At 43.8% G+C, this 25,425-nt stretch overlaps 1 protein-coding gene across 1 annotated transcript; it reads left to right on the plus strand.

Moving 5' to 3' along the window:
• Window positions 1–20,828: 20,828 nt before the first annotated feature.
• LOC113564921 lies at window positions 20,829–22,049 on the plus strand. Its single transcript, XM_026984354.1, has one exon. The coding sequence runs from the start codon at window positions 20,829–20,831 to the stop codon at window positions 22,047–22,049; it is 1,221 nt and encodes a 406-aa protein (XP_026840155.1).
• Window positions 22,050–25,425: the final 3,376 nt, after the last annotated feature.

Below are 25,425 nucleotides of genomic sequence, written 5' to 3' on the forward strand. Positions count from 1 at the left end.
GCCTGCAACCGTGCAGCCTTCATATGAAATTATTCAAGGTAATGTGTGTGGATCCGACTCGGGCGCATTACAAATTCTGGTTAGCCAGCAAAGTGCTAAATCCGATTTAAGCCCAAGTCCGAAATTTCCCCCAGGCAGCACTCAGGCGCAGCCAGATCTCTTCAAGGGAATATCTAATGCGACTGGCACTCGAACCTTTTCGCAATTAAGTTTTCTGAAATCAACCACCAAGCCAGGCATTAAAGTTGCCTCAAACATTTCTGATGAAGTACCTTTCCCTTTGAGAGAGAGAGAGAGAGAGCTCTGTTTCCATATTGTCTGGCAGTCATTCAAAATGAAAGGCCTTCCCAGGCAGGCAAACAAATATACAAGCAAACAAAAACCAGAAAACAGCAGAGCTTCAGGTGTCGAAGTTTTAAATACCCTACGTTTTCATTACGTTGTGAAGAAACACAAGCTTCCTTTTCAGGGTATGCGAAAAAAAAAGAAAAAACAAAACACCAGCACATTTTTTCGTTTCCCTTTGCAATCGCTTTTTCGCAGACACTTCTGTCGATCACAGGCTGCCAAAGGTGTTTTTCTTTTGCTTTTGCTTGCGAGATGAGCATTGCAAAGAGAGCGGTGCTTTTTCTGCCGCTCTCTCTCACAATGCACCGAAATGAGCCGCTTATTGTATGAGACAGACGTGTTCAATCGTGCCCTACCGAAGGCAAGAAACAGAGCACACGAAGTGCAGGTAGAAAAGGTGTTCGGCTCGGGTCTGTGGGCGATAGGAGTTCGGCTGTGCTTGGTTTCGTTCTCGATCTCTTTCGCAGATCTCATAGAAAAAATTAAATTGCGTTTATTTGCTAGCTCTGCTGCCTGCTGGGAAGAGATCGGGTGGGCTTGGTTTTTTCTCCTTTTTTTTGCCTGCCGATTGCACTGGCGTTTATTTGCGAACTTTGGACTGCCGATGCTGATCACCTTCTCGGCTCAACGACTTTTGCTTTTCGTCGTTCCAACCATACAAGCTCTCAGAATACCCTTTAAAGACTCTGTCATACCCGCAGCCATCGGGCGTCATTCAATTTGCTCTACGCTTCGACTTGAATGAGTTAATCCCTTTGCAAATCGCCGGCATATTATCAGTCTGGCAGGATGCCGTTACCGTTCCCGTACCGGGAACAATGCGACGAGACGAGACGCCGCCAATGTCGGGCTATTGTTTATCAATTTTATGCAAATCTCAGCCGCCCGGCCGCACTTCTCCTCATCGGTTCTTTTTGTTGTTGTTGCTGTTGTTGGGTCTCGTGTGTTCTGTTTTGTTGGTCTGCCGTCGGCTGCTATCAGGTGGACGGCATATTTTCGAAATTGAATTAAGTTGGCTTTTCGGCATTGAATACATTTTAATAATTTAATTTTATATGCCGGCCCAAAAGCGAGGGCTCAGCATTTAATCAAATAATTAAGATCTAAAACTATGGCGATTGAGGGGCGCACACAGAAGGAAAATGCTTATTAGCCACTTGAAGAGTTTATTTTTCGTTCGAAATGTGCTGCCGTAGAAATGATGCCACCCACCCATCCACCCACCCACTAGTCCTGCTGCGGGGCCCGCGTTCTGCTGTTGATTTCCGTTTAGTCGAAAATTCGTTTTAATCCCACACGTCCCTCGCGGGTTTTGCCTCGAAAAAACTTTCACTTTCCCTTTCGTTGCGCGCGGCTGAAATTGAAACTGTTTAGCCGGAGGACAATCATCCGGCTCCGGCTCCGACTCCGGCTCTGGCTTCAAAACAAGTCCATGGCCCCGGGGCCACACACGACTGTTGGCGGGTGCGGGCGAGGGTTCGGGCTCGGAGGCCAGATTTTAATTCAATTACATCTGTAGCTGCTAGTCGTGTGCAAATATTTTCATAGGACAAATTAAAGCGTCGCGCCGCCTGCAGCAGCCCTGCAGAAGCAAAAGCAGGCCCATGCGTGATCCGCTATTTGCACTTGAGACTTATGCCCTCGCGCTCCTTGGGAGGCAAAAAGCTCTCTCACCACTCTCTCTCTCTCTCTCTCTGCCTCTACTCACACAATCGAGCCGAAATGAGTGCCTGCATTGTAGAGAGTCGTGTATGATGAGGCTTGCCGGCAGCACCCAGAGGGTATAATTGTGGTTGGACGTGCACCCAAGTTGCCCAATTGTCTTGTTGGCCCTTGTGCCGCTTGCATAATAATGATTGCAGTCTGTCCGTGAAAGCAGAGCTCTCCCACTGACCCCCAACGTAGTATTTATCTGTGTTTTTGTCAGGATTGTGGCTTCCTTTTTGCTGCAGCGTCTGTCTGTTATTATGTGCCCATAAGCAGCAGGGTCCCGTCTACTCTCGTACAATCTCGTTTTGCAAATTGCGTACAACCCCCCCACACACACACACAGAGAGAGGGAGAGAGCGAGAGAGAGCCCCAGATGATCCAGACTGCGGCAGTATCTGATTGTGGCTGGGGCTTAGTGACTCTTTGGAAGAGTTCTTTCTCTTTTACTTTAATTTCGGATTACCTTTGCTTTTGGACCAAGGTAAACGTGTGTTCATATGTTTATGCCGTGATAAATATCCCGAAATATCCCGAAAATTAGAAAATTTCGCAGCCGAAAGACGCCTAAACAACACATATTAAATTTTATTCCCAGAAAATCACGACTTTCGAGTCACTTAGAATTATTCTTAAGTATCCCAAATACTGCAGACAAAAGTCGCTTTTTTTTGGGATTTAAATTTGGAATTTAAGGACCGAAGTGGGGTGCAAAACAGTACCTCCTCAAAACATCTGCAATTAAACAAATTTTTAAAACTGTTTTCTGTCTTTTCTCTACTGTATTTATCGCGAATTCTCCTGCCCAACAGGATTATCTAAGAGGACCTTCTACCCTAGAAACCTGGACATATAATCCAATAAAAATTACATTATAAATTAAGAATAAATGAAATAATAATAATAAAAAAAGAAAACTTTAATTCCATATCATCCGTTACCTAAAAAAATAAATAAAAAATTTACAAAAATCGAAAAGAGCGAACAAAAACAACTTCAGTACTCAGAAATATCGTTCAAAATACAAATATGCAAAGTTTCTTCCAATTTCAATTTTTTTGTCAACAAATCAATTTCAATCAAATATCTATGCTTATCTTTTTTTATATCTTAGTGTCCTACAACTATACAAAAATATTTTACATAAAATCATTTTTCATTTTTGACTGGTTTTTGTAATTTAATTCATGAATATTCAACTGAAAAATAAACAAAAAATAATCATAGTGTCATATAACTATGTATAAAAAAATTATTCTGAAAATCACAATTTTTTAACTTGATTTTTAAAAAAGTTATTGGAATTAATGAATATTTATTTATTTATTTCTATTAATTTATATGTATTTATTTCATTTATTATTAATAATTATTATTAAATTAATTTAATTTAAAACACACTTTTTAAACAGAAACTAAATTTTTCCAATCAGATATTTTGCTATACATAAACTAGGAACAAAAACCATACAATACAAGCTTTACTTTAAAAATTAAAATTAAATTAAAATTTTGTGGCACCACCCTTGGCCATGGTGTAAGGAAATATTCGCAGGATTGGCTTTAAAAGGCTGTAGAGATAGCATCTGAAGTGCAGCAACGTTTGGCTCGAACTAGTACTCAACGTTGGCCAAAGGAGATGGCCTCAATGGCAGGGATACCTGCTGGAAATACACTGCAAAATGGTGGAATGAACAAATCTTCGCTTAAATTGTTAAATGGAATAAAGGGATTAAATTCCCTGAAGCATAGGTCTTGCAGATTTAATCCTTCTAGGACTAAATGAATGATTAACTCCTTTTTGGAGAAATTAGACACTGTAGAAACCTTCAAAACACTCCATAAACCCTCTAAAAGCGCACTTAAAACCGTGGGATTTCTGTTCAACATTCGTCTTTAATCAGATTTTCCCGTCTATTGGCATTACAGCTCTCAGCTATGGAAAATATCGACACAGCACACGGCGCCCACCATGCGATGAATGCCCTGAAGGTATTGAAATTACAAGAATTTCAATAATTAAAAAATTGCAGGGTTGTAGCAGCAGAATAAACGTGTATTCCATGCGTCAATACAGCCGCAAGACCACCCCCCGCCCCACTGCCTCCTCCTCCGCCCCCAAAGGCCTGGGGGGGGGGAAAGCAATAAAAGCTTAAGGAAAAACTTCGCACCGGAAGTCGCTATGGGGGCGAAAATCTGATGCGGAAATCGAAATTTGTTAAATGGAGCAATCGATGGATGGGGCATGCCACCCCCCACCCCACACAGGGAGAGTCCTGCATTTGGTTTTACATTTTATCGCTTGTACGTTTGCACCATTTCAATTACAAACAATAACAGTAAAAAGTGGGTGGCCAGGGGGTGGCTAGGGGGGGGGCAGGGGGCGTGTCCGCGAGGGGAAATTAAGACAGCGATATAGAAGGCGAAAGAAAAGCGGACAAAACGGAAGCAGAAGTGAAAGGGAATTAGTTCACACGGAAGTGGCTGCCCCCCAGCAGGGAGGGGGTGGGGTTGGGGGGGGCGGAGGGTTTCGCTCGTGCGGAAGTTAGGTGTCGAAGCGGGAATTGTAGGTAAATATTATTGTAAAAGAAATTTAAATACGGATTTTTTCCACTATCTGCTGGCCGCCGACGCGAAAGGACCTCCATTTGCCAGGCCCTTCAGCGGCTGTACGTTAATGGAATTTCTGAGCTCTTTTTTCCTGCCGAAGGGGGGGCCCATTTTCTTCTTAAAGCAAAGAACTCTTCAAGGACCTTTGGGGGGGAGGCATCCATTGGATGTGAAGTGCAGCAGGCCGCAAAACGAGAAAATGGAAATGATTCTCGTTGCTCCTTCGAGAGGACTCTCCCACTAATTGGACAGCAGCAGCATACAGATGGATGTCAATGTCTTAAACTCTAATGAGAACTTATACACAGTCCCCTCCCGCCCCGCCCCTCTAAGGGGCATGCCACAGGGCACTTTGCATTCGGTGCGGACATGTCCTTGCAGCTGTTCAAAGTTGTTCAAAGTAATTGGACATCGCTCACCTGGTGAGTCCTTATAATCCATCAGGAGAGCAACTGCAGCAGGTCCTGCAAAAGAAAAGAAAAAAAAACAAACCAAGAATCAATAGCCATTCCGAGCAAATTGTGCGTTCAGATTGGGGATTGGCGAAGGGGGGGTTGGGGATACTTAACAGATCATTGGGTCAGTGGTGGGTCTCGTGTGTGTGGCACTGAGTGGCTTTACTCTCCGGTTTTGTGGCGACAGTAATTAATGGAGTCCCCCCAACAAAATAAAGCAACATTTCCTTTGGCTAACGAAATAAAAATCTCACAAACTAAAAACTTATTTCATTAGCAATTTTTCCATCAAAGCCAAAGGACCACAAGGACTCCGATGCGTTGCTCAATTTAATTCAACGCTAATAAAAAACCATATAAAGCGAGATTTTTGTACAGGCCCGAGGAGACGGCCATCATGGGGCAGGCCCGAGGAGGAAAGGCCATCATGGGGCGGTCGTGGGGGAGAGGCCATCATCGAGAGGAGATCTGAGGAGAGGCCGTCCTTGGGAGGACCTGAGGAGAAGCCATCATCGAGAGGACATCTGAGGAGAGGCCGTCCTTGGGAGGAGACCTGAGGAGAAGCCATCCTTAGGAGGAGACCTAAGGCCACCCCCCCTAACAGTCGTCGGGGAAACACCGCCAGTGTTTGGGATCCTGAAGGACTGTCCAGAAAAAGAAAAGGAAATAAAACAGCAACGGAAAAGTTTATGGGCAACATTTTTAGTTGCGGTCGAATGAATACAAAAGTGTATTCCATGAGCACAACACACATTAATACTCCTCCTCTAAGAGCAGAACTAGACAAAGACATGGCAACATTTATTATATATCACAAGTGGCCCACTGGCCTCCCCCCCCCCGGTCCCCTGCTCTGCTGTCGTACTTTTATTATTATTGATGACAATTTTGAGCAAACAATAAAAAGAATAGCCAGCCAGCATCAACATCTGCCAGGTCTGCCGTCCTCCGTCTGTCCCTCCATCCGGACGTCCCTCTATCCGTCTAAGTGACTTGTGCCGGGGTCACTGGCTCGGGCCAACAACATTAAACTAAACATAATCAAAATGGTCGACAAGCGAAATCCAAGACACGGCCGATGCCGTAACACAGGAGCCGGCAGGACTTGAGGATACCCCGTGCTGGGGGGAAATACTTCTTTTTGGGGGGAATATGTATTTTATTGTAAACGATGGTGGATACATACATCTACAACATTTACATACAAAAATTACTGTATTATTACTGTAGGGATCTAATAGGGAGATCCATTAACTGGAGAAAATACTACAAAGAAAATATACCATTATTTGTTTCAAAGATTTTGCAAACAATGCCATAAAGTCACGCTTATAAAAATTAATTAATCTTATAGAAAATACAGAAAAAATACCGATAAAATACCAAAAAATACCGAAAAAGTTCGAAAAAAAAATTATCTTTGATTTATTTTAATATATGTTCAGATCAAAGCCCATAAATTTATATGCGAATGGGTTAAATTATCTGAGTTTCAATCAATTTAGAAAATAAAATGGGGTCAAAAATATATGGAAGCGAGCTTTTATTTCCACGAAAATGCTCATACGCTTACTATGATTACAGAGGGTCAAAAAAGAACAACTGGGAGACAGAGACTTAAAAATATACAGAAAAAATAGTGAAAAATACCAAAAAGTACCGAAAATTACTAGAAAACATACCTTTAAAAACATCTTTGACTTATTTTAATTGATGTTACAATCACATCTAAGAATTTCAACCAATTTAGAATATAATATCGAGTTAAAAGTATATAGAAATATGTTCTATGATTACAAGGTGACAAAAAAGGCAACTGGGAGACAGACACTTTAAAAATACCGAAAAAATACCGAAAAGGGGAGACAAAGACTTTTAAAATACAGAAAAATACCACAAAAATACCGAAAAATACCAAAACATACCGACAAATACCACAAAAATACCGAAAAATACCAGAAAAATACCCGAAAATACCGAAAAATACCAAAAAAATTAATCATCCTTGGCTTATTTTAATACATAACCAGATCAAAGCTAAGATATCTTAAAATATTATCATGACAAAAGTATAATTTAAATTGTGCTCCACGAAAATGCCCATGCCCTTACCACGGTTACAGGGTATGCAAAAAAGGCAACTGGACAAAAAAGTGCCGTGTTTGAGTGCCACCAGGAACTTGTCGACAATTTATGGGCGCGAAAACTTTTGACATTTCCCCGAACAAACGACAAGGCAGCCGGCAAGCGCCGCAAATAGTGAAAGGCGGCCAAGAATGTCAATAAGAAAATAAATTAACCTGCACCGACGACTCCATGAGAGAAAAATCACGCTTACGCAGGGCACAAAAAAATAAATGGAGCTGCAAAAAAAAAAAACGGTAGTTGAAAATATGAAAGAAAAATTTCATTAAGAAGCCAAGTTTTTGGGGGAAAGAAAAAAGTTAATCTGCCAAAGTTTTTGGTACGGTGAGATACGAATGTATCTTATCTGATTGAATATCTTTGAATAACCGATGGTTGATCTGCTCTGCGCTCTCTGCTCTGCGCTCTCCGCTATCTGCCCTTCGCTCTTTGCTCTCCGCTCTCTGCCCTCCGCTCTCTAATGCTCTCAAACTTTATCTGTCTTTATGAAGCCCCAAATGTGGGGCCAGAGGAACGTGCTCCATCAATTTGGTAGCTGCACAGAAGCTCATATGGAACTGACACATTCAATTGATTAAGCCAGGCCGCAACTCGAGAAGGATGTGGAGGAGGAGGCAAAGGTGGAGGAGGAGGTGCAGGCGGAGGCGGAGGTGCAGGCGGAGGCGGAGGCGGAGGTGGAGCCGCTGACTGAGGCAACTTCTGGGGCAGAGTGGCTGCAAGACCAAGTTAATTTTGAATCGTTTATCAAACAGCGTGGAGCTGCAAAACTTGAAGTGCAGCATGTGCTGGCAGGAGCCCAGCGCCAGAATTTGACTAGCAAAAACTAGGAGCCCCCCACAACCCACCACCCCCCACCCCACACACATGGCTGGGTAGACTGGCTGCGCTATTTGTCAAAATTTGGACTCGACTTTGGCGAAAATTGATGAAATGAGTTGTGAGAATGGAATCAATGCGGCAGGTAGGGAAGAAAAACTTGTGCGCCAAACAAAAAAATCCTGGCAAAAGTATCTCCAAATGTGGAAAGACCTCCATCACTTAATACGCTCCATAACGCTGGCCCACCACCCCCCACCCCCACCCTGGAAGGAGCTGGTGAGGTGTAAACGCTTGCCGCTTGAACGGAGCACCAAATGAGGCGATACGGTGGAGAAAAACTATGGCAACTCCCCCTCCCTGCCACCTGCCCCCAAATCAAAGACAAAAAGTACTCGTAGAAGACAAAAGCTAAGGCCAATTCCGTGGGCCATTGTAATGAGCCTGTTGGTGGGAGCCTGGCCCTTCTGGCCCTCCTGGCCCTCCTGGCTTTGGTGGCACACAATAAGGCCTGAAGCAGGACGCCGGTAAACAAGGCGCCCGCTGTCTGCTAACTGCGCGCATTTTCCGATCCATTTATCACAGGAACAGCCGCCGACAACAACAGGAGGTGGAGGCGGAGGCACCCTCTATTGCAGGACTCAAACGCGAGATTTTAAACGATATCCTGCCCGAGCCACACACCCAATCCCCCCATCGAGGAGGCCAGGACGGGGGGGCCCAGACGATCGCATTGTATGCTCCTCTCTCTCCCTCTCTCTCTGTGTGTGAAAGTGTGGAAGCGTGTGGTAGTGTGTGGTAGTGTGTGTGTGCGTGTGTGTGGCAAGTGCAAGCAAGTTAACGGAAAATCGCAATAAATGCAGCAAATGTGTTGCTTTGTGTGGCGTCGACTGCTGTTAAACGCATTTTTATAGAAATTGCTTTCATGCCAGGCCAGAACCAGAACCAGAACCAGCACCAGAAAGCACCCCTAACCACCCCCCACCACCCCCTAGCCATGCCTCTTATTTGTATGCAATGGGTTTTTGTATACCCTTTGAAGAGGGTATCCCCAGCGGAGGTCTGCAACGGGCTAAGGGGAAAAGGTGGTTCTTTTCAGACCTTAGATCCTCCTATCATTCGATAGTTCCTCAAAAGCTCATTCGATAGTCAAAGGATAGACCAATAGCTATCGACAGGGTGCTTGGGGCTTCCTTAGGGTCCATCGTGGGGTCAATGGGTTCCCAGATCATAGTTCCTACAAAGATCATTCGATAGTTCGTTCAAAGATCATTCGATAGTTACACCTAACATCATTCGATAGTCAAAGCATAGACCAATATCTATCGACAGGGTGTTTGGGGCTTCCTTAGGGACCAACCTGGGGTCAAAGGCTTCTCAGATCATAAATCCTAAGATCATTCGATAGTTCCTCCAAAGATCATTCGATAGTTTCTCCAGAAGATCATTCGATAGTCAAAGGATAGACCAATAGCTATCGACAGGGTGTTTGGGGCTTCCTTAGGGACCAACCTGGGGTCAAAGGCTTCTCAGATCATAAATCCTAAGATCATTCGATAGTTCCTCCAAAGATCATTCGATAGTCAAAGGATAAACCCATAACCATCGACAGGGTTTGTGGCGCTTCCTTAGAGTCCATCCTGGGGTCAAAGAGTGGGTTCCCAGATCACAGTTCCTCCAAAGATCATTCGATAGTTCCTCCAAAAATCATTCGATAGTCAAAATTGACCCATAACTATCGACAGAGCATTTTTGGCTTCGTTAGGGACACTCCTGCCACACATTTTTCTTGTCCTAGACCATAGATCCCTCACAGATCCTTCGATAGTCAAAGGAATCACCCATAACCATCGCCAGAGCTTTTGATGCTTCGTTAGGGATCCTCCTGAAGTCTATGGCTGCCCAGATCACAGCTCCCCCCCAAAGATCCTTCGCTAATTCAATGCTAAACCCATAACTCTGTAAAGGGTATTTGCGGCTTCGTTATGGACCCTCCTGCCACACATTTTTCCTGTTCTTGCCTCACTTTTTGCAGTGATTGCACTTTATGCGAATCGCTTTTGTGTGTGGGTGTGTGTGTGTGTGTGTGTGTGCCGGCAGTCGAGTCTTTAGTGCACATTTCCATGACAAAGGCACACCAATTAGCGAGCGTTTAATGCAAATGTTTTCGATTGCCACATAATCGCTGTGGCATAGAAGGCCTTTTAATAAGTTAAATGCCGCCAGACAAAGGCATAGACCTCCGTTGACTCCGTTGAAGTATGATTTCTAGATGCCCCAGCCCCAGACCATGGGAAACTGGAACAACCCGTACACCTGGGCCAAGACTATCCAGTAATTATATACACAGATGCCACAGATACACAGCTGTGGAGCTCATTAAATTTTTAAATTTCAACCAGAACCAGAGCTCAATGAAATGGCAGACTGGCGAAACCACAAAGCAATTTACACAAGCGAATGCAATGGAGGCCATAAATTAAAGCCAAGTGGGAACGGGCACGGGCACGGGCACGGGCACCGAAACGTCCTGGCTCTGAAGCTGGTGGTGGAGCAGCTTCGTCTCGCATTCAAATTTCCCCAACAGCCCACACAAATCCGCGCTGAATGCCGAGCCAAAAATATAAAAAACAGTTAAGAGAAAAGCAGCCAAAAACAAAAACCAAAAAAAGGAAGAGACAAGTAAGAACGTTAGAAGGGCAGGTCGAGACCAAGCAGCTACCCTGGAGCTCAGCAAGAATTAGATTTGGCTAGAAATATAGTCCCAGGGGCTACTGACACTCTTCTTCCTTCTTTTGCGGGTCGTTACTCTCTTCATTTGGGTGTCATTTGGGCCGCAATTGCTCCTGAGTGAGTGAGAGAGAGCAGATATCGCTGAGAAAGTATGATAGTGGCCCTGACACTCTTCTCTCTTCTTTTGAGGGCCGTTACTCTCTTCATTTGCCTTTTCTTTGGGCCGCTGTGGCTCCAGAGCGAGTTGGAGAGAGGAGGTATTGCGGAGAGAGTATGGTAGTGGCCCAGTGGCTGTTCTTCACGTTTCTGACACTCTTCTTCCTTCTTTTGTGGGCCGTTACTCTCTTCATTTGGCTCTTCTTTAGGCCGCCATTGCTCCTGAGTGAGTGAGAGAGTGGATGCATCGCTGGGAGAGTATGATAGTGGCCCAGTGGCTGTTCTTCACGCTTCTGACACTCTTCTTCCTTCTTTTGTTGGCCGTTACGCTCTTCATTTGCCTCTTCTTTAGGCCGCCATTGCTCCAGAGCTCCAACAGAGAGCAGGTATGGCTAAGAGAGTGTCTTAAGAGCAAGATGGCCCGTCATTTGTGCAATTGAGAGACCACTGTCTCTTCCAGAACCACTTCTCAGCTCACATTTTGCAAAGAAAGAACACTTCGAACGGCTGAACCGATATACCCCATTTTTGCTGCACAAAAAGCGGTTTAAAAAGGGCAAATGAAAAAGAAAACATCTGGCTACAAGGGTTAACATGCCTTCAACTGCCAACCGCAACAATTTCTACAGTCAAGCGCAACTTAATTTCAATATAAATAAATAAAAACACGAAGGAGTGTAAATCTTTTTGCTGGGTCCCTCGTCAAGGCAGCCCCCGAATGGTGGGGGGCCCTGGCATGGCCTGGGAATTGAAGGATGTATCTGAAAAATATCATTAGATAACGATAACTACTCGTGCAGCTTTCTGGGGCTGGCACAAATAATCCCATTTATGTACTTATTGCCGCCACACATCCGCCGTCAACAAGTTATTGTCCGGACGAGGGCAGGTCCGTGTTTGGCTTTTGTCATTGCCACAGACATACATTCCAGCTATGTGTCATTGAAATTCAATAAGGACCACTGGCCCCCCCGCCCCCCCTCCCCCCCACGCACACGAACAATGTGTGTGTCGTCTTTTGCTTGGCCAATAACTTCTGCTTCGTGGGGCAGCCATGGATGCTGGATGCTGGCTGCTGGCTCTTCATCCGGCTTATGGCCCACAGAGGAGCTGGCTTTCGTATCTATGAAATTGATTTCCGCTTATGGCACTTTGCCCCCCCCTGCTAACGAATGAATATTTATGTCTTGTGGCCTTCTTTTCCTGGCACTGTCTCTCACATTATGTTAATCTTTTGATTAAGCCTAGCCCTAGCCCCAGTCCTCTATTAATTATGTTTACTTAATTAAATTCCAGTCTTTTGCACTGCCTTTCAAAAGGTGCTTAAATGTTTCCTTTGGCCTCAAGTTGTTAATTGCTCATAATTAGATCTGCGGCACGCATTCGACCAAAAAAAAGAACTGACGGAAAGGAAAACCAAATGGTAAAAGCCCTGGCCGCAACTTCCTGGCAAAAGCTAATTAAAGGACTCGTGCAGCAGTTAATGCACTTTTAAAGGCATTTTTTGCGGCCACCCCACGCCCCCTTCCTCCACCCCTTTCCTGCTGCCACAATAAAACTAATTGACGGCAAAGTTCTTGGCTGACGGCTGCCGTCGAAAGCCCCTAATTGCAGTGGCAACTCCTCAGTGCATATAACTTCATCTTAATGGCAGGCAGGCAGGCAGGAAATTTTTGCCATAATTAAATGGCACCACAGAGCGTATGAGCGATGCCGTTGCGTATACGTATGGGCCGACCGACCCCAAGTATTACTGGCCGCGAGTGCCAATCACATTAGCGTTTAATTGTCCTACAAAGGCCCGACCGCAACAAACAGGGCGGGAGGGGGCGGGGCGGGGGGGCTAGGTCTGAGGCAAGCAAATTAACTACAAATATGTCTGCCGGCCACACACACACCCACACCCCTCCCCCACGCGGCTGGTGAGGGGCAATGCATTGGTCACCCTATTAAAGGAATTTACTCTAAATTGCGGCCGAAACTGTGGGCATGACCAATTTTGTGACAATTCGATTTAATGGAAGAGAATAAATCACGAAAAAAGACTCAAGTGCAGACCATCGAGGCCACATGAAAAGATACTTCCACTAAGATACTTAAATCAGTGGATAGTTTTTCGTTAATCCGTTAAAAAAAATAATGGTTGGAAAATAGTAAAAAAAAAAAAAAATATAGTAATATTAATATTTGGTAAATTTGGTAAAATATTTGGTAAAAAACAAAACAAAAACAACAAAATAATTAAAAATATAAAAAAAATTTTAATTAAAATAATATTCAATTACAATTAAAATTAAAAAAAAAAATTACAGCGCAATAATCTTTAAAAAAAAATGCAAATATTACTGGTGGGTATTAGATTTAATTTTATAAATTTTAGTAAAAGGAATAATAATTTTAATATATAAAGACATGCAAACAAACAACAAAAACCAACAAAATTATACAAAAAAAAATTAAAATAAAATACCTAAAACACTTAAAAGTGTTATACAAAATATACAGTCCAAAAATATGAAGGATAAAAAAAAATAATAAAATAATGAAAAACAGCAACAAAAAAAAGAACTAAAATTAAAATTATTTTATATTAAGACTAAACAAATTTTATATTTTCTTTATTATTATTTAATTTATTAAATTTAAGGCTAATATAAAATATTCATACATAAAAAATATTCAAGCACTAGCTACTATTGCCTATTAGCTTTCAGCTCTATTTTAATTATTAATTTATTATATTTTATTTTTAATAATAATTCTAAATCGAAAGTGACCGGCGCAATAATAATAAATTTAAACTTAAGGACATGGAATATAGCTTAAAATAAATACAGACAAAAACAATTAAAAAATAAAATTCATTTTTAATATAAAACTCTTTTATTTCAATAATTAAACACATGAATTACCAAATATGAGAAACCAAAAATCTGAAATTAAATATGGCTTAGAAAGACTGTTGAAAATGCCTCATGCAACAGCAACAAAATGTCGTGCTGTTTGAAAAGGCGGCCACAATTAACCCATTGCCATTCCACTGTGCCGCGGACATGTACACATGCGGTCAGTGATTGAGTTGTTTCGCTTTTGGCCACTGATTTATTGCCCACCGCACAAAACGCGCTCAATATTATATTGAAACGTGCCAAATTGAATGCATTGCGCTCTCACTCTCTCTTTTTTTGGTTGGCAGTCAGCGGCCGAACAAAAGCAAATCGAGAATGCATTTTGAAAATCATGCCTAATTTTATCCAGCAATCACTCAGCCGCATGCCGCGAATACCCCGGCACATTTTCCCCCCATTTCCATTTCCATTTCGCACACGGCCGGGAAACCGTTCTTGAATAAATCGTGGCCGTGTTGAGTGTGCGAAAACTGAAATTGCACTTCATTAAATAACCATCAAAACAACTCAATAAAATACTAAATTCTCGCAGCGAGCACGAAACTAACTGCGGCCACTCACAGATGCACATGTGTGTGTGTAAGGGTGTGGGTGTGTGTGGGAGGGGGGTATACATCTATCTGTATACATATATCCCCAAATAACAAAAAAAAAAACAATAAAAATAAAACAAATGGGGGTAAACTTTTTCAATTTAACTACGATTACATTGCGCGGTCTAGGCCGCCTCCACCCACACACACACACACACACACACACACACACATATGCACTCCTATTTGGTTGAATTCACTGACAAACTCCGTCAAGGCTGCTTTGGGCTTGTTTGTGGGCAAGGGGGAGCTTTCAGGGGCTGCCGCTGCTGCTGCTCTCCGGCTCTGTTGATATTTGAGCGATGGCAGCCATTTAGGCAGATGCTTTCCCAACTCAAATGCATACTAATTTAATCAAATGCAGTCCATCAATGACTGAGAACTAAAAGCGCTTCCAATAGCAGCTGCCATCCATCCACACATACGTCCATATATGTTTGCATGTGTGTACGTCCATCGTACGAGTTTGTGTCAGCTTTCATTAGGGCATCTGTCGCCACTTGACAGCCAAGTGAGACGAATTCGAAGGAGTTAGCGTCACTACTCGTATAAAGTAGATGAAGCATCACGAGATGGACTGTAATCGGATAGATGGAACGAACAAATGCATTACGAATGCCAGCAATAGAGACACAGACAACAAAGAATGACCAGCTACCGACTAGAAAGGCACAGCATACCAAGGGCAAAGAGCAAAAACAACAAGCCCACCCGATCTGCTCTCACTGAGCCGAACACCTTTTCTGTTCTCGCTTTCGTTTAAGCACGATTGAACACGTCTGCCTCTCGCTTTTGTGGTGTGGTGTGTGAGGAGAGCGGGAGAGAAAAAAGAAGGACCAGCTACGACTAGAAAGGTACTGCGTAGCCAAGGGCAAACAGCAACACCGAACACTTTTTCTGCTTTGGCTTTCGTTTAGGCACGATTGAACACGTCTGTCTCTCGCTTTTGTGGTGCGGGATCTCTCCAGCACAAGCAGGTGCATACACACACACACACACATATGGCAGCCGATGATCGTCCGCGCAAAAAGCAAAAGCAAAACGAAAGACGAGCAAAAAAAAGTCATTGCTTCAGTGGAGAACGGCGAGAAACGAATGTTGTTTTTGTTTTCGTCCACTTTGCATTGTGTCGGTTTTTTTTTTGCGTAAACAGTTTCTCCTGCCTTACATTTTTTTTTTATTTATGGAATATGTGGGATTTATATTGCCAATATAGTAAATAATTCACCATGAATATGTATGCAGTCGACAATCGATTTAATATTCAACTTGTCTTTGATGCAAAATTCTATTTGTGCACGGGCCCGTAACCTCAAGGAAAATCCCCTCCCCCCCCCCTCCTCAAGGCCAACAACAGAATTCATTAATAATTCGAAACGTTAAGTGGAAGCAGCCAAAGTCAGACAGTCGGTGGCGTTCGGGTTGGTCAGTCGTCAGTCATAAATAGGAGATAAATAAATGGCATAAAAGTTGGTCTCTGGCTCTGCGGCTGTCAGATAAAATGCCTTTGGTCAAAGGGGACGAGGGGAGGGGAGGACGAAAGAGGAATGGGGAAGGACATTCCAAGTTTGTGGCTTTTGTTTGGCCAAGTTTTCGCATTGTTTTGCGGTATGGCAGGGCATTCTTTCTGGCAAAGGCAATATGCAGTAATTATTAAGATTAATACTCCTAATACGTGTCCGTGTGTGTGTGTGTGTGTGTGTGTGTGAGTGAGCAGGTCTGATGTGTTTTTAATGAGTTTGAGAGGCACAAAAGTCTCTAGCAATTAAAGCCCATTAATTAATATTAAATATTTCAATGGCAATTAAATGAAATATTTCTTAAAAGATGCCACAGGAAAACTTTTGGGCCAAATGAAAATTTCATTAACCGCAGAAACCGAATGGATTCTCCGACTCCAACTATCCCATCCATTTACCATTCAAATTGGTAGTGAAAAAGTTTTTGACTTTACCAACCCCCAGCCCTAAGAAAAACAGGACTAGGACGAGGGACACATGTTACAAAATTAGCAAATAAATTTCAAGTACGACCAAAGTTGCCGCCCGCATTCCAAATGCAAATGAAATGCACGCGATTGTTGATCAAGGGGTGGGGGGGGGGGGGAAAGGGAGGCTATAGCCCGAGCTCCCATGCTGCATTTCTTATGAGTGGAGGAGAGCATGAAAATATTTTCCAAGGCATTTCAATTTGGCCCCGCAATACGCGTAATTGAAATTTGCATTTGTATGCGAGGGAGGGGGGTATGCCCCGGTACGGTCGGCAAAACAAAAGCAAAACCGTAAAGAAAATCAAATGAATGAAAAACGAAGCAGCCTGCACAGACTGGGATCCAAGAGAGAGAGAAAGAGAGAGAAGTAAAGTAGAAGAAAAAGCAGAGTTCCTTTTTCGCCGGGAAGAAAGACCAATTAAGAGCCGCGGCCTGGAATTTTGATTGCGGTCCGCCGTCGGGCCAGGAATCTACTCTCGCAGCCAGGGCCGCCAAGAAGGTAATGAAAATCGTGGGACCTGCTCCTTTCTTTGGTCACTCTCTTGGGACATTCGGTTGGCACGTGCTGACGTTTTATTTATGAGAGGAAAATCAGCCAGAAAGGTGGTCTTCTTCGGCCAAAAGGAAATAAGTAGAGGATTCAAGGGTTTTTTAAATAGGACTTTTCGATTCACAAAATGTTCAAAAATATCAGTTTTTCGTTTTTAATTTAATTATTTTACAATACATAAACTATACAACAAAATAGAATAAAGCACATAATGGATTTTCCGACAATAAACAAAGTTTTAAAATTCGTTAATACATTTTTAATTTAAATTTCTATTTTAATTTAAATAAATTATAAATTGTATTTGAATATAAACAGATTTTTGTTTATTAAAAGAAAAAAAGAAAATAATATAATATAAAGAATACTATTAAAAAAAATTCGAAAATCGGTATAATATTTTTAATAAAAAGAATAAAATAATGTAAAATAAAAGGTACCATTTTAAACAAATTTAGAAATCCGTCTTAAATTTTTAATATAAAATAATATACAATTTAAAAATACAATTAAAAAAAAACGGTAAAAATCGGGTTTACATTTGAAAATGAATATTGTTTACTTTTATTGATAAAAAATATTGATTTCTTGGTCAAACCAAAATTTATCAATTTTGATTATCTCTTTAAAATCGTTTTTTACCGCGCGAAGCCTTGACATTCAAGCAAATCGAAAACTTTACACAAAAAACATCGAAGGAAATTCTGTAGTACCCTGTGGGGGGGGGGGGGAATCACCTGAGTCAACACTTTTGCATGTCCAGGCCATGACCTCCGCCAAAAAGATTCCAAAGAATTCGCCAAACAAGCCAAAAAGGGCCATAAAAAAACAACCTCACCGACCATCGGGACCGCAAATTGTTTTAAGCCAAAACAACAAGAAGCTGCAGCAGGATGTCCACTGCAGAGGGCGGGGGGGGAGGGGGGCATCCCCTCTAAAATCCAAGGCCAAGTTTGGGGTAATTCTGTGGCCTGGCCAACGGCCGGGGAGGGGGGGGCTGAGCAATGGAACCGTAAATTCTATGGCAAGACTTGATTAAATTCGCATGCAACGATGACCGGGGTCACCAACCATCCCCCTCTCTCTCTGGGTTGGGGTCACCAACCATACCCCTCTCTCTCTCTGGGTTGGGGTCACCAACCATACCCCTCACTCTCTCTGGGCAGGGCCCACCTTTCCCTCTCTCTCTTGGCAGGGCCCACCTTCACCTCTCTCTAGGCAGGGCCCTCCTTTCCCTCCCCCTCTTGGCAGGTCCCACCTTCCCCTCTCTCTCTAGGCAGGGCCCTCCTTTCCCTCTCTCTCTAGGCAGGGCCCACCTCCTCCCCTCTCTTGCCGCCTGGTCTGGCTGGGAGGGCCCAAACAAAGGCGCCTATTGCTGGAATTTCTTGGCTATTTGCAAGCCCTGCTTTTGGCCCTGCTTCTGACTGTTTCTGCCTCTCCCTTTAACGTGCCTTAATGAAGTTTCAGTGTCACAGGCCGCCCCCCCACCCTGCGAAAGGGTTGGGGTCCCTGACCATGCCCATTCCCCGTTAATTTTCTGATGTAAAAGCAACTTTAAACTTTAATAAGTGTGTCCGTGTGGCAGCATTTAACTTTGGCAGCTTTTCGTTGATTTTTCACCCACTCTAAGCCAGCCACCCACCCACTTACGCCCACCACCGCACCCCCACACTCTGGCCACCATCGGGCCACCTTCTTTTTTCTATGGAACTTGGCTAAAATATGCTTCACAAGACTTGAAAGGATTTCAAGTAATGAAAAAGAAGCGAAAAAGAAAAATGCATCCAACAAGTAACCCACACACAGACGGGGGGGAGGGGGAGTGGCAGGGGGGGGGGGGGGGTGGGTGGTTTTTGGGGTAAATTTAACGAAGCTTAACCTCATTCAATGCGAAAATACACTTTACGTGTACTTTGGCGCTGTCATTTCGGGGGCGCAGCTCCAACCAGCTCTCGAGGGCCAGCAATTGTGCAAATACTTTGCGCCGAAAAGAGTGCTGTGGCAGGGGGCAGGGGGCAGGGGGGCAGGGGGCATGGGGCGGGGGGCACGGGGTAGGGCTCGGGGGGCACGGGGTAATGGTGGCAGAGAAAACTTCTTTCGCAAACTTAAATTCGGAGGCAGAATGATGAATGATCCAAACGTTCATCGGATACTCGTCCTGTAAGTATCTCCATTTCTCTCTCTCTCTCCCTCTCCCCCTCTCTCTCTCTCTCTCGCACTTTCCACCTGTTTAAACCCTCTCACGTTCACCCGTTTGATGTTGCCGCTGCTTGTTAGAAAATATATTTGATTTGGCCGCTTGTGGCATGCAAAATATACACCAAGAGAAAAAATTCTTAAAAATTAACAAAAAAAAATAATTTCCCAGATAGAAGACAAAAAAAATATATACAATTATAAAATATTAATATTTAAACTTTGATTTGATTCTTAAAATCATACCAATATATTTTCGAAGAGAATGGAAATGGTAAAAGAAAGACCTTTCACTTACTTCATAAATATATTTCATATTTAAATTAAATATTTTAATAAATAACAAAAAAAGAAAGTGCCATCATAAATACATATCACAACTAAATTAAATATTTTCCTAACTAAAAAAATTGCTCTCGCTTACTTCATAAATATATCTCATAATTAAATTAAATATTTTAATTTAATTTTAAAAATAAATATTTAAAAAAATAAAAAAGCAAGGTGCCATCACAAATATATTTCATAATTAAATAAAATATTTTCATAATTCGATTAAAAATAGCTAGTAAAAATTTAATATGATTTTAATTTTTTGTTAATTATATTTTATTTCTATTTTATTTTTTTTTTTATACTAAATGTTTCATATATAAATTAAATATGGGCCGTCCCAACAAAAAACTTTTTTAATATAATTTTCAATGATTCAATTTATAAGAATATATGTATTTGATTAAAATATTTTCATATTTAAGAAAAATAAATATATTTCGTATTTAAATTTAATATATTCATGGATTATTCATTAGATTTGATATTTCATACAATTTTAATAAATTCTATTTAATTTGTAGTATTTTTTTATTTACTTAAATTAAATACGTGCCTTGCCAAAAGTCTTTAAAATATAATTTTTTTTATATATATTTTTCAATTATAAGAGGAGGCCCTCGCGCATACCCCCGGCTCACTCGCTTTGCTACAAAGACCCAAAAACTCTTAAATATAATAGAGGAATTTTTAAATGTCATTGACTGGAAACTGAAAGTGCGGCGGCGGCGGCAACACGAGACTCCCACCCACCGATTGCGACACTTGGCAGAGACATGCCCCAACCACCCCCCACCCCCACCCCCTGTGCCACACACCGCAAGCACTGGCGGTGTGTCATCGGAGTGGCCGCGACATTGGCCGCAACGAGTGGAAAATGGGAAATGTGATACGAAGCGGAGGGAAAAACTTGATGGAAAATCAAATGTAAGACGAGGATGCCACAATGCCGACAATCGAGAGATCGGATCGCTGCACAGGCATCTCAAAGATACCAGATACGAGAGCGCCAGGCGGAACAACAAGTGAAAGTGGGGGCTCGGGAGGAGGCCAATGAACTCCATGTGTGGGCCCTGCTATAAAAACCCCAACGCGTTGCAGGGAATTTTACATTTGAAAGCGGACACACGGCCACAGCAGTGGCACACGCACTCGAGCGCCAAGGATTAGCACACGACAGGACGGACAGGACACGACGGGAACATGAGGCCTCCTCCCGGCTCTGGCCAACATGCCAACAGTTCATTAACGATCTATGCATTAATGTGGCTCCTGCTATCCATAACAATGAGCGGCGGCCTCCAAGTGGCGCAGGGCCTGCCCCTGCAACATGGCAGAGGCAATTACCAGGACACTGGCCTGGACACGGAGTCGTTGGCGGGATTAACAGGATATACACGAAATTATTATGGCACTTTTGGTGGCAGCGATGACCTGGCAAGGGCCACGGCCGTCACATATGGAAATTATGCCCCACCCCAGGCCTGGTCCGGATTTGTGCCCCACTCGCAGCCTGGACCGCGTGGCGATATCGATTTTGTCATTAATACGGGAAATTATGAGGCTGGTCCGGGTCCTGGTGCCTATCAAAGCTATGGATATCAGTCGCCGACGCCGCGGGTGGCCACGCCCTACGGTCATTACCATTTCGAACAAATTTCTAATTATCGCGACGAAACTGGCGAGCAAGAGGACCAGCCGTCGAGTGCCTATGCCAGGATCAAAGAGCGCCAAACATGGTCGAATCCAGTGAAGCGACAGCAGGAGGAGGCACAGTATCGGCAGGGGGAGGAGGGGGAGAGCAGGGGGCAGCAGGAGGTGAGGGAACGGCAACAAGGAGTGAGGGAAAGGCAGCAGGACCCAGGGGAGGTGAGGGACCGCCACCAGGAGCCGAGGGACCGCCACCAGGACCCGAGAGACCGCCACCAGGACCCCAGGGAACTGAGGAACCTTTACCACGACAACCCCGATCAACAGCTGCTCTACTCCCACGTCGATTTGCAGCTGGCAGATCTGCCCAAAGCCCGTGACTTCCTGCCACCGATCACCAGCAGCGTGCACCACACGCCCTCCAGCAGCCAGGCCCTGGCCGGAGTGCCTCTAAGCAAACACATCGAGACCATCCGACAAGTGCCCGTCCCGCACTACCAGAAGCAGTTGGTGCCCTACAAACAGACGTTGCAGCTGCAGGTGCCACGCACCGTTATAGCCGCCGTGCCCAAGCCGGTGGCCATCAAGGTGCCCGTCACCAGGACAGTGGCTGTGCCACAGCTGCAGGAGGTGAAGATACCCATCGAGAGGATCCAGCCAGTGCCGGTGGAGCGTCCCATGCCGTTTGTGGTGGAGCGACGGGTGCCCTATCGGGTGGAGAAGGCGGTGGCCACGCCCGTCTACTATCCGTATCCGGTTAAGGTGCCGGTGGTCAGGACGGTGGTGCACAAGCAGCAGCCGCAGCACCACCACTACCACCATCCAGGGGGCTGGGGCACCAATCATCTGTTGGGCTGAGAAAAACTTGTATTCTTTATGCATAAAATCGTATGATGGTTGGGTCTTAAATAATAAATTCTTTGTGTTGTTTCCAGACCCCGAAAGTAATTGCAATTAGTGTCTAAAAGAAAGGCTAAGACTTCTTGGCCAAAAACAAGACATCCCAAAGTCCGAATGGAAGTTGACGGCGGGCGTCGGGCGTCGAGAATCGTGGCCAAAATCGGAGTCGAGAGGTCCCAAATGAAGAAAAGTAGCTGGAGTAAAACTTTTTAATTGAGCTAAAATCCAACAAATGCGGCTAATAAATATGTATTGGGGAGGGGAGGGGGGTTGGAGGGGGTTTTGGGGGTTGGTGTTGGCCAAAAGTAGCGAAAGTGCAAGAAAATGCAGCGGCTAATTGCCAAATGTAACTGCAACTGCAACAAGAAGTTTCTGGCAATAGAGGAGGGGCGGGGGGCAGAGAGGGAGAGGCAGGAGTAGAGGCAGGGCGCAGAGGGAGAGGCAGGAGGCAGGGACAGCGACAGGAGGCACTGGGCACTGGGCACGGGGCACGTGGCAGGGTCTCCTACAATGACGCACAAAATAAACGCAACGTTCAGCTTCAGCGAGGCGTTAACGGCATCAGCAACAGCAACAGAATTAGCCAAAAAGTAAAGTTGTTACCCCAGACCGGGCCAAAGGGGGGGTAACTTCTTGCGGAAAGTGCTGCAAGTTATTGCCGGCTAATGAAATTAACTCTAATTGACGTGGGAGCTGCACTCGCGAAGGGGGGTAGCAGGGAGTCTAGCAAATAAGGTATAAAATTTAAGAAAAATTAAGTGGGAACTCTTTGAAACATGAATGACATGAATGTTAAGCTTTTAAGCGGCTAACAGAGGGCAAACAGTGGGCTAACAGTGGGAAAACAATGGGCTAACAGTGGTCGAACAGTGGGCTAACAGTGGGCAAACAGTGGGCTAACAGTGGGCTAGCAGTAGGAAAACAGTCGGCAAACAGTGGGCTAACAGTGGGCTAACAGTGGGCTAGCAGTAGGAAAACAGTCGGCAAACAGTGGGCTAACAATGGGCTAACAGTGGGCTAACAGTGGTATAACAGTGGGTTAACAGTGGGAAAGCAGTAGGCAAACAGTGGCGTAACAGTGGTCTAACAGTGTGGGCTCTTACCTTCCACCCAGCGCTCACCGTTTCGTGGCTCGTGAGCTGGGCTTCAGTTACGATCCACAGCCGCTACAAGCTGCCGCGGAAATACATGAAGACCATATATGTATGTTACAAATTGAAACCCCTACACCCTGCACCATATTCCCATAAATCGCTCTTGATCCGCCGCCCCACAATCACCCTCTGAACCCTAGAAGCATTTGTTCAATACGAATTCGAAATAATTTCTTTACTGTAAAACATTGTTTCAATGATAATTAATTTCTTAGAAATATTGGTCTAAGATTGTAATACTTTTTCAAAAATATTCATAATTTTTTGTAATAGCGAAGAGGGAAAGTATTTTTTCAATGATAAATAATTTCTAAAAAATATTGGTATTTTTTAAATATTCATAATTGTTTGCAGGAGGGAAGATGAAGAACAAAGAATGCAAGAAGTCGGTGTGGAATGTGTATTCCAATGCATATGTATGTATACTGCGTACGTGTAAGATTCACAGCCGTTTACTTTGGGAGATGGATCGTAATTGCTTATGTATGTGTGTATGGTTCTAGATTACAAGCTGAAGGCCGCTAGAGGGCCGAGTGGATCTTAAGAGGCCGCTCATGAGCCGAGTGGATCTTGAGAGGCCGCTCGCGAGCTGGGTGGATCTTAAGAGCGAGCGTGACAGCGTTCCCAGAGCGCTTTCAGAGAGCGGTAACAGAGCGCTGTCAGAAAACGATAACAGAGCGCTATACCAGGCTGTTAAATGAGAGCTAAAAGCTAACAGTCTGCTGTAGCTGCGACCCTCCAAACGGAAACGATAACAGTCTGTTCAGCTGCAATGTTAGCTGTGCTGTTCCTCTGTTAACAGCGCTGTTGCTCTGTTACAGCTGCGCTCCCGGCAGTTACAGAACTGAAAAATGTTACACCGACCATCTATTAACAGTAACGGTATCTCATGCTCTCTCCCTTTGTTCAGGCTCATCAGGAATATCTACAAATGATAGTCATTCCCCTTGGTCACGGCCCCCCATGGGCAACCGGTATAATTAGAAGCCTCTTCTTTTGCCCAAAAATGATTACGATTAGTATTTATGGAGTGTGCACAGGCAAAATGAAACCGCAAAAACGAGCGGAAGCCCAACTAAAAATCAAATTAAATAATCATATGCTAGTACGTGCGGGGAATCAATGGCGGGGAATGGCCAGGCCTGGGACCGGGGCTGGGCCTGCCAGTGGGACTTTTGACTGATAAATGCACATAAATTCATAATTGCAGGACACACAATGACCGCTTCGTTAAGAATTTTGTGACCATGTGACCGCTACGAACGGGAGGGGGGAGGAGGGGAGAGGGGGGAGGGGAGGGACCGCAACTGCAACGGGATTTTGAAACGTGTACGTGTACGACGCAGTCGGAACTAACGAAAAGCCGCAAAACGCAATGAACATGCGTCCGGTCAGATTGCTGACCGCGACGACTCTCTGCTGATGAGAACAGAAGAGTGGCCAACCCCCTCCCCCTCCCCCCCACGACCACCAGTGGTGTGTTAGTAGTAGATAATAGGGATGTGTGTGTGTGTGTGCGTGTGTGTGTGTATTTCTTTCAAATAATGAATCGTTTGCAATGTTTTTGCTCTGTCAAACTGTCACACAAAAACAAAAAAAACCTTAAAGCTACAATGCCAGTGGACTGCATGTGGATGGAACATGTATAACGGTAAACCGGAAACAGAAGAACAAGTGAAAGGGAACAGGGGAAACGGAACGGAACGGACTGGACTGGACTGGACTAGGGACCTGCGGCTGTTTACAATTAATTTGTCACGCACTCGCCACGTGTCAGGAGGGCACAAAAACACTTTTCCCCCATTAAATCTCTCTCCATCTCGCACTAACACCCGGTGAAAAAAAAGCTCTGAGAATCGAACAGTTACAATTATATGTGAAAAATTACAACCAATAGATTGTGGAAATAGTAAAAGGAAAGTGTCAAGTGTAAACGAATTTTTAAATTAAATAGATACATATTAATATATATTTTTATAACAAAATGCAACAGCAATTAGGAGCCACGCCGCCATTTTCTGATGGATTAGGGTCTTTATTAAAGACTTTTTAAAGACTCATAAAAAAATGTTTATGAATTATGGTTTTTTTTATGGAAAGAGAAAAAATTCTTGGTTTTTAATGGTTTTGTATTTTCGTCTTTTTTTAAAGTTTTTTTTTACATAACTTTTTTTTGTAAC

Source organism: Drosophila persimilis, unplaced genomic scaffold (genome assembly GCF_003286085.1).
Source record: "Drosophila persimilis strain 14011-0111.01,24,50 unplaced genomic scaffold, DperRS2 tig00000000-arrow-pilon, whole genome shotgun sequence".
NCBI lineage: Eukaryota > Metazoa > Arthropoda > Insecta > Diptera > Drosophilidae > Drosophila > Drosophila persimilis.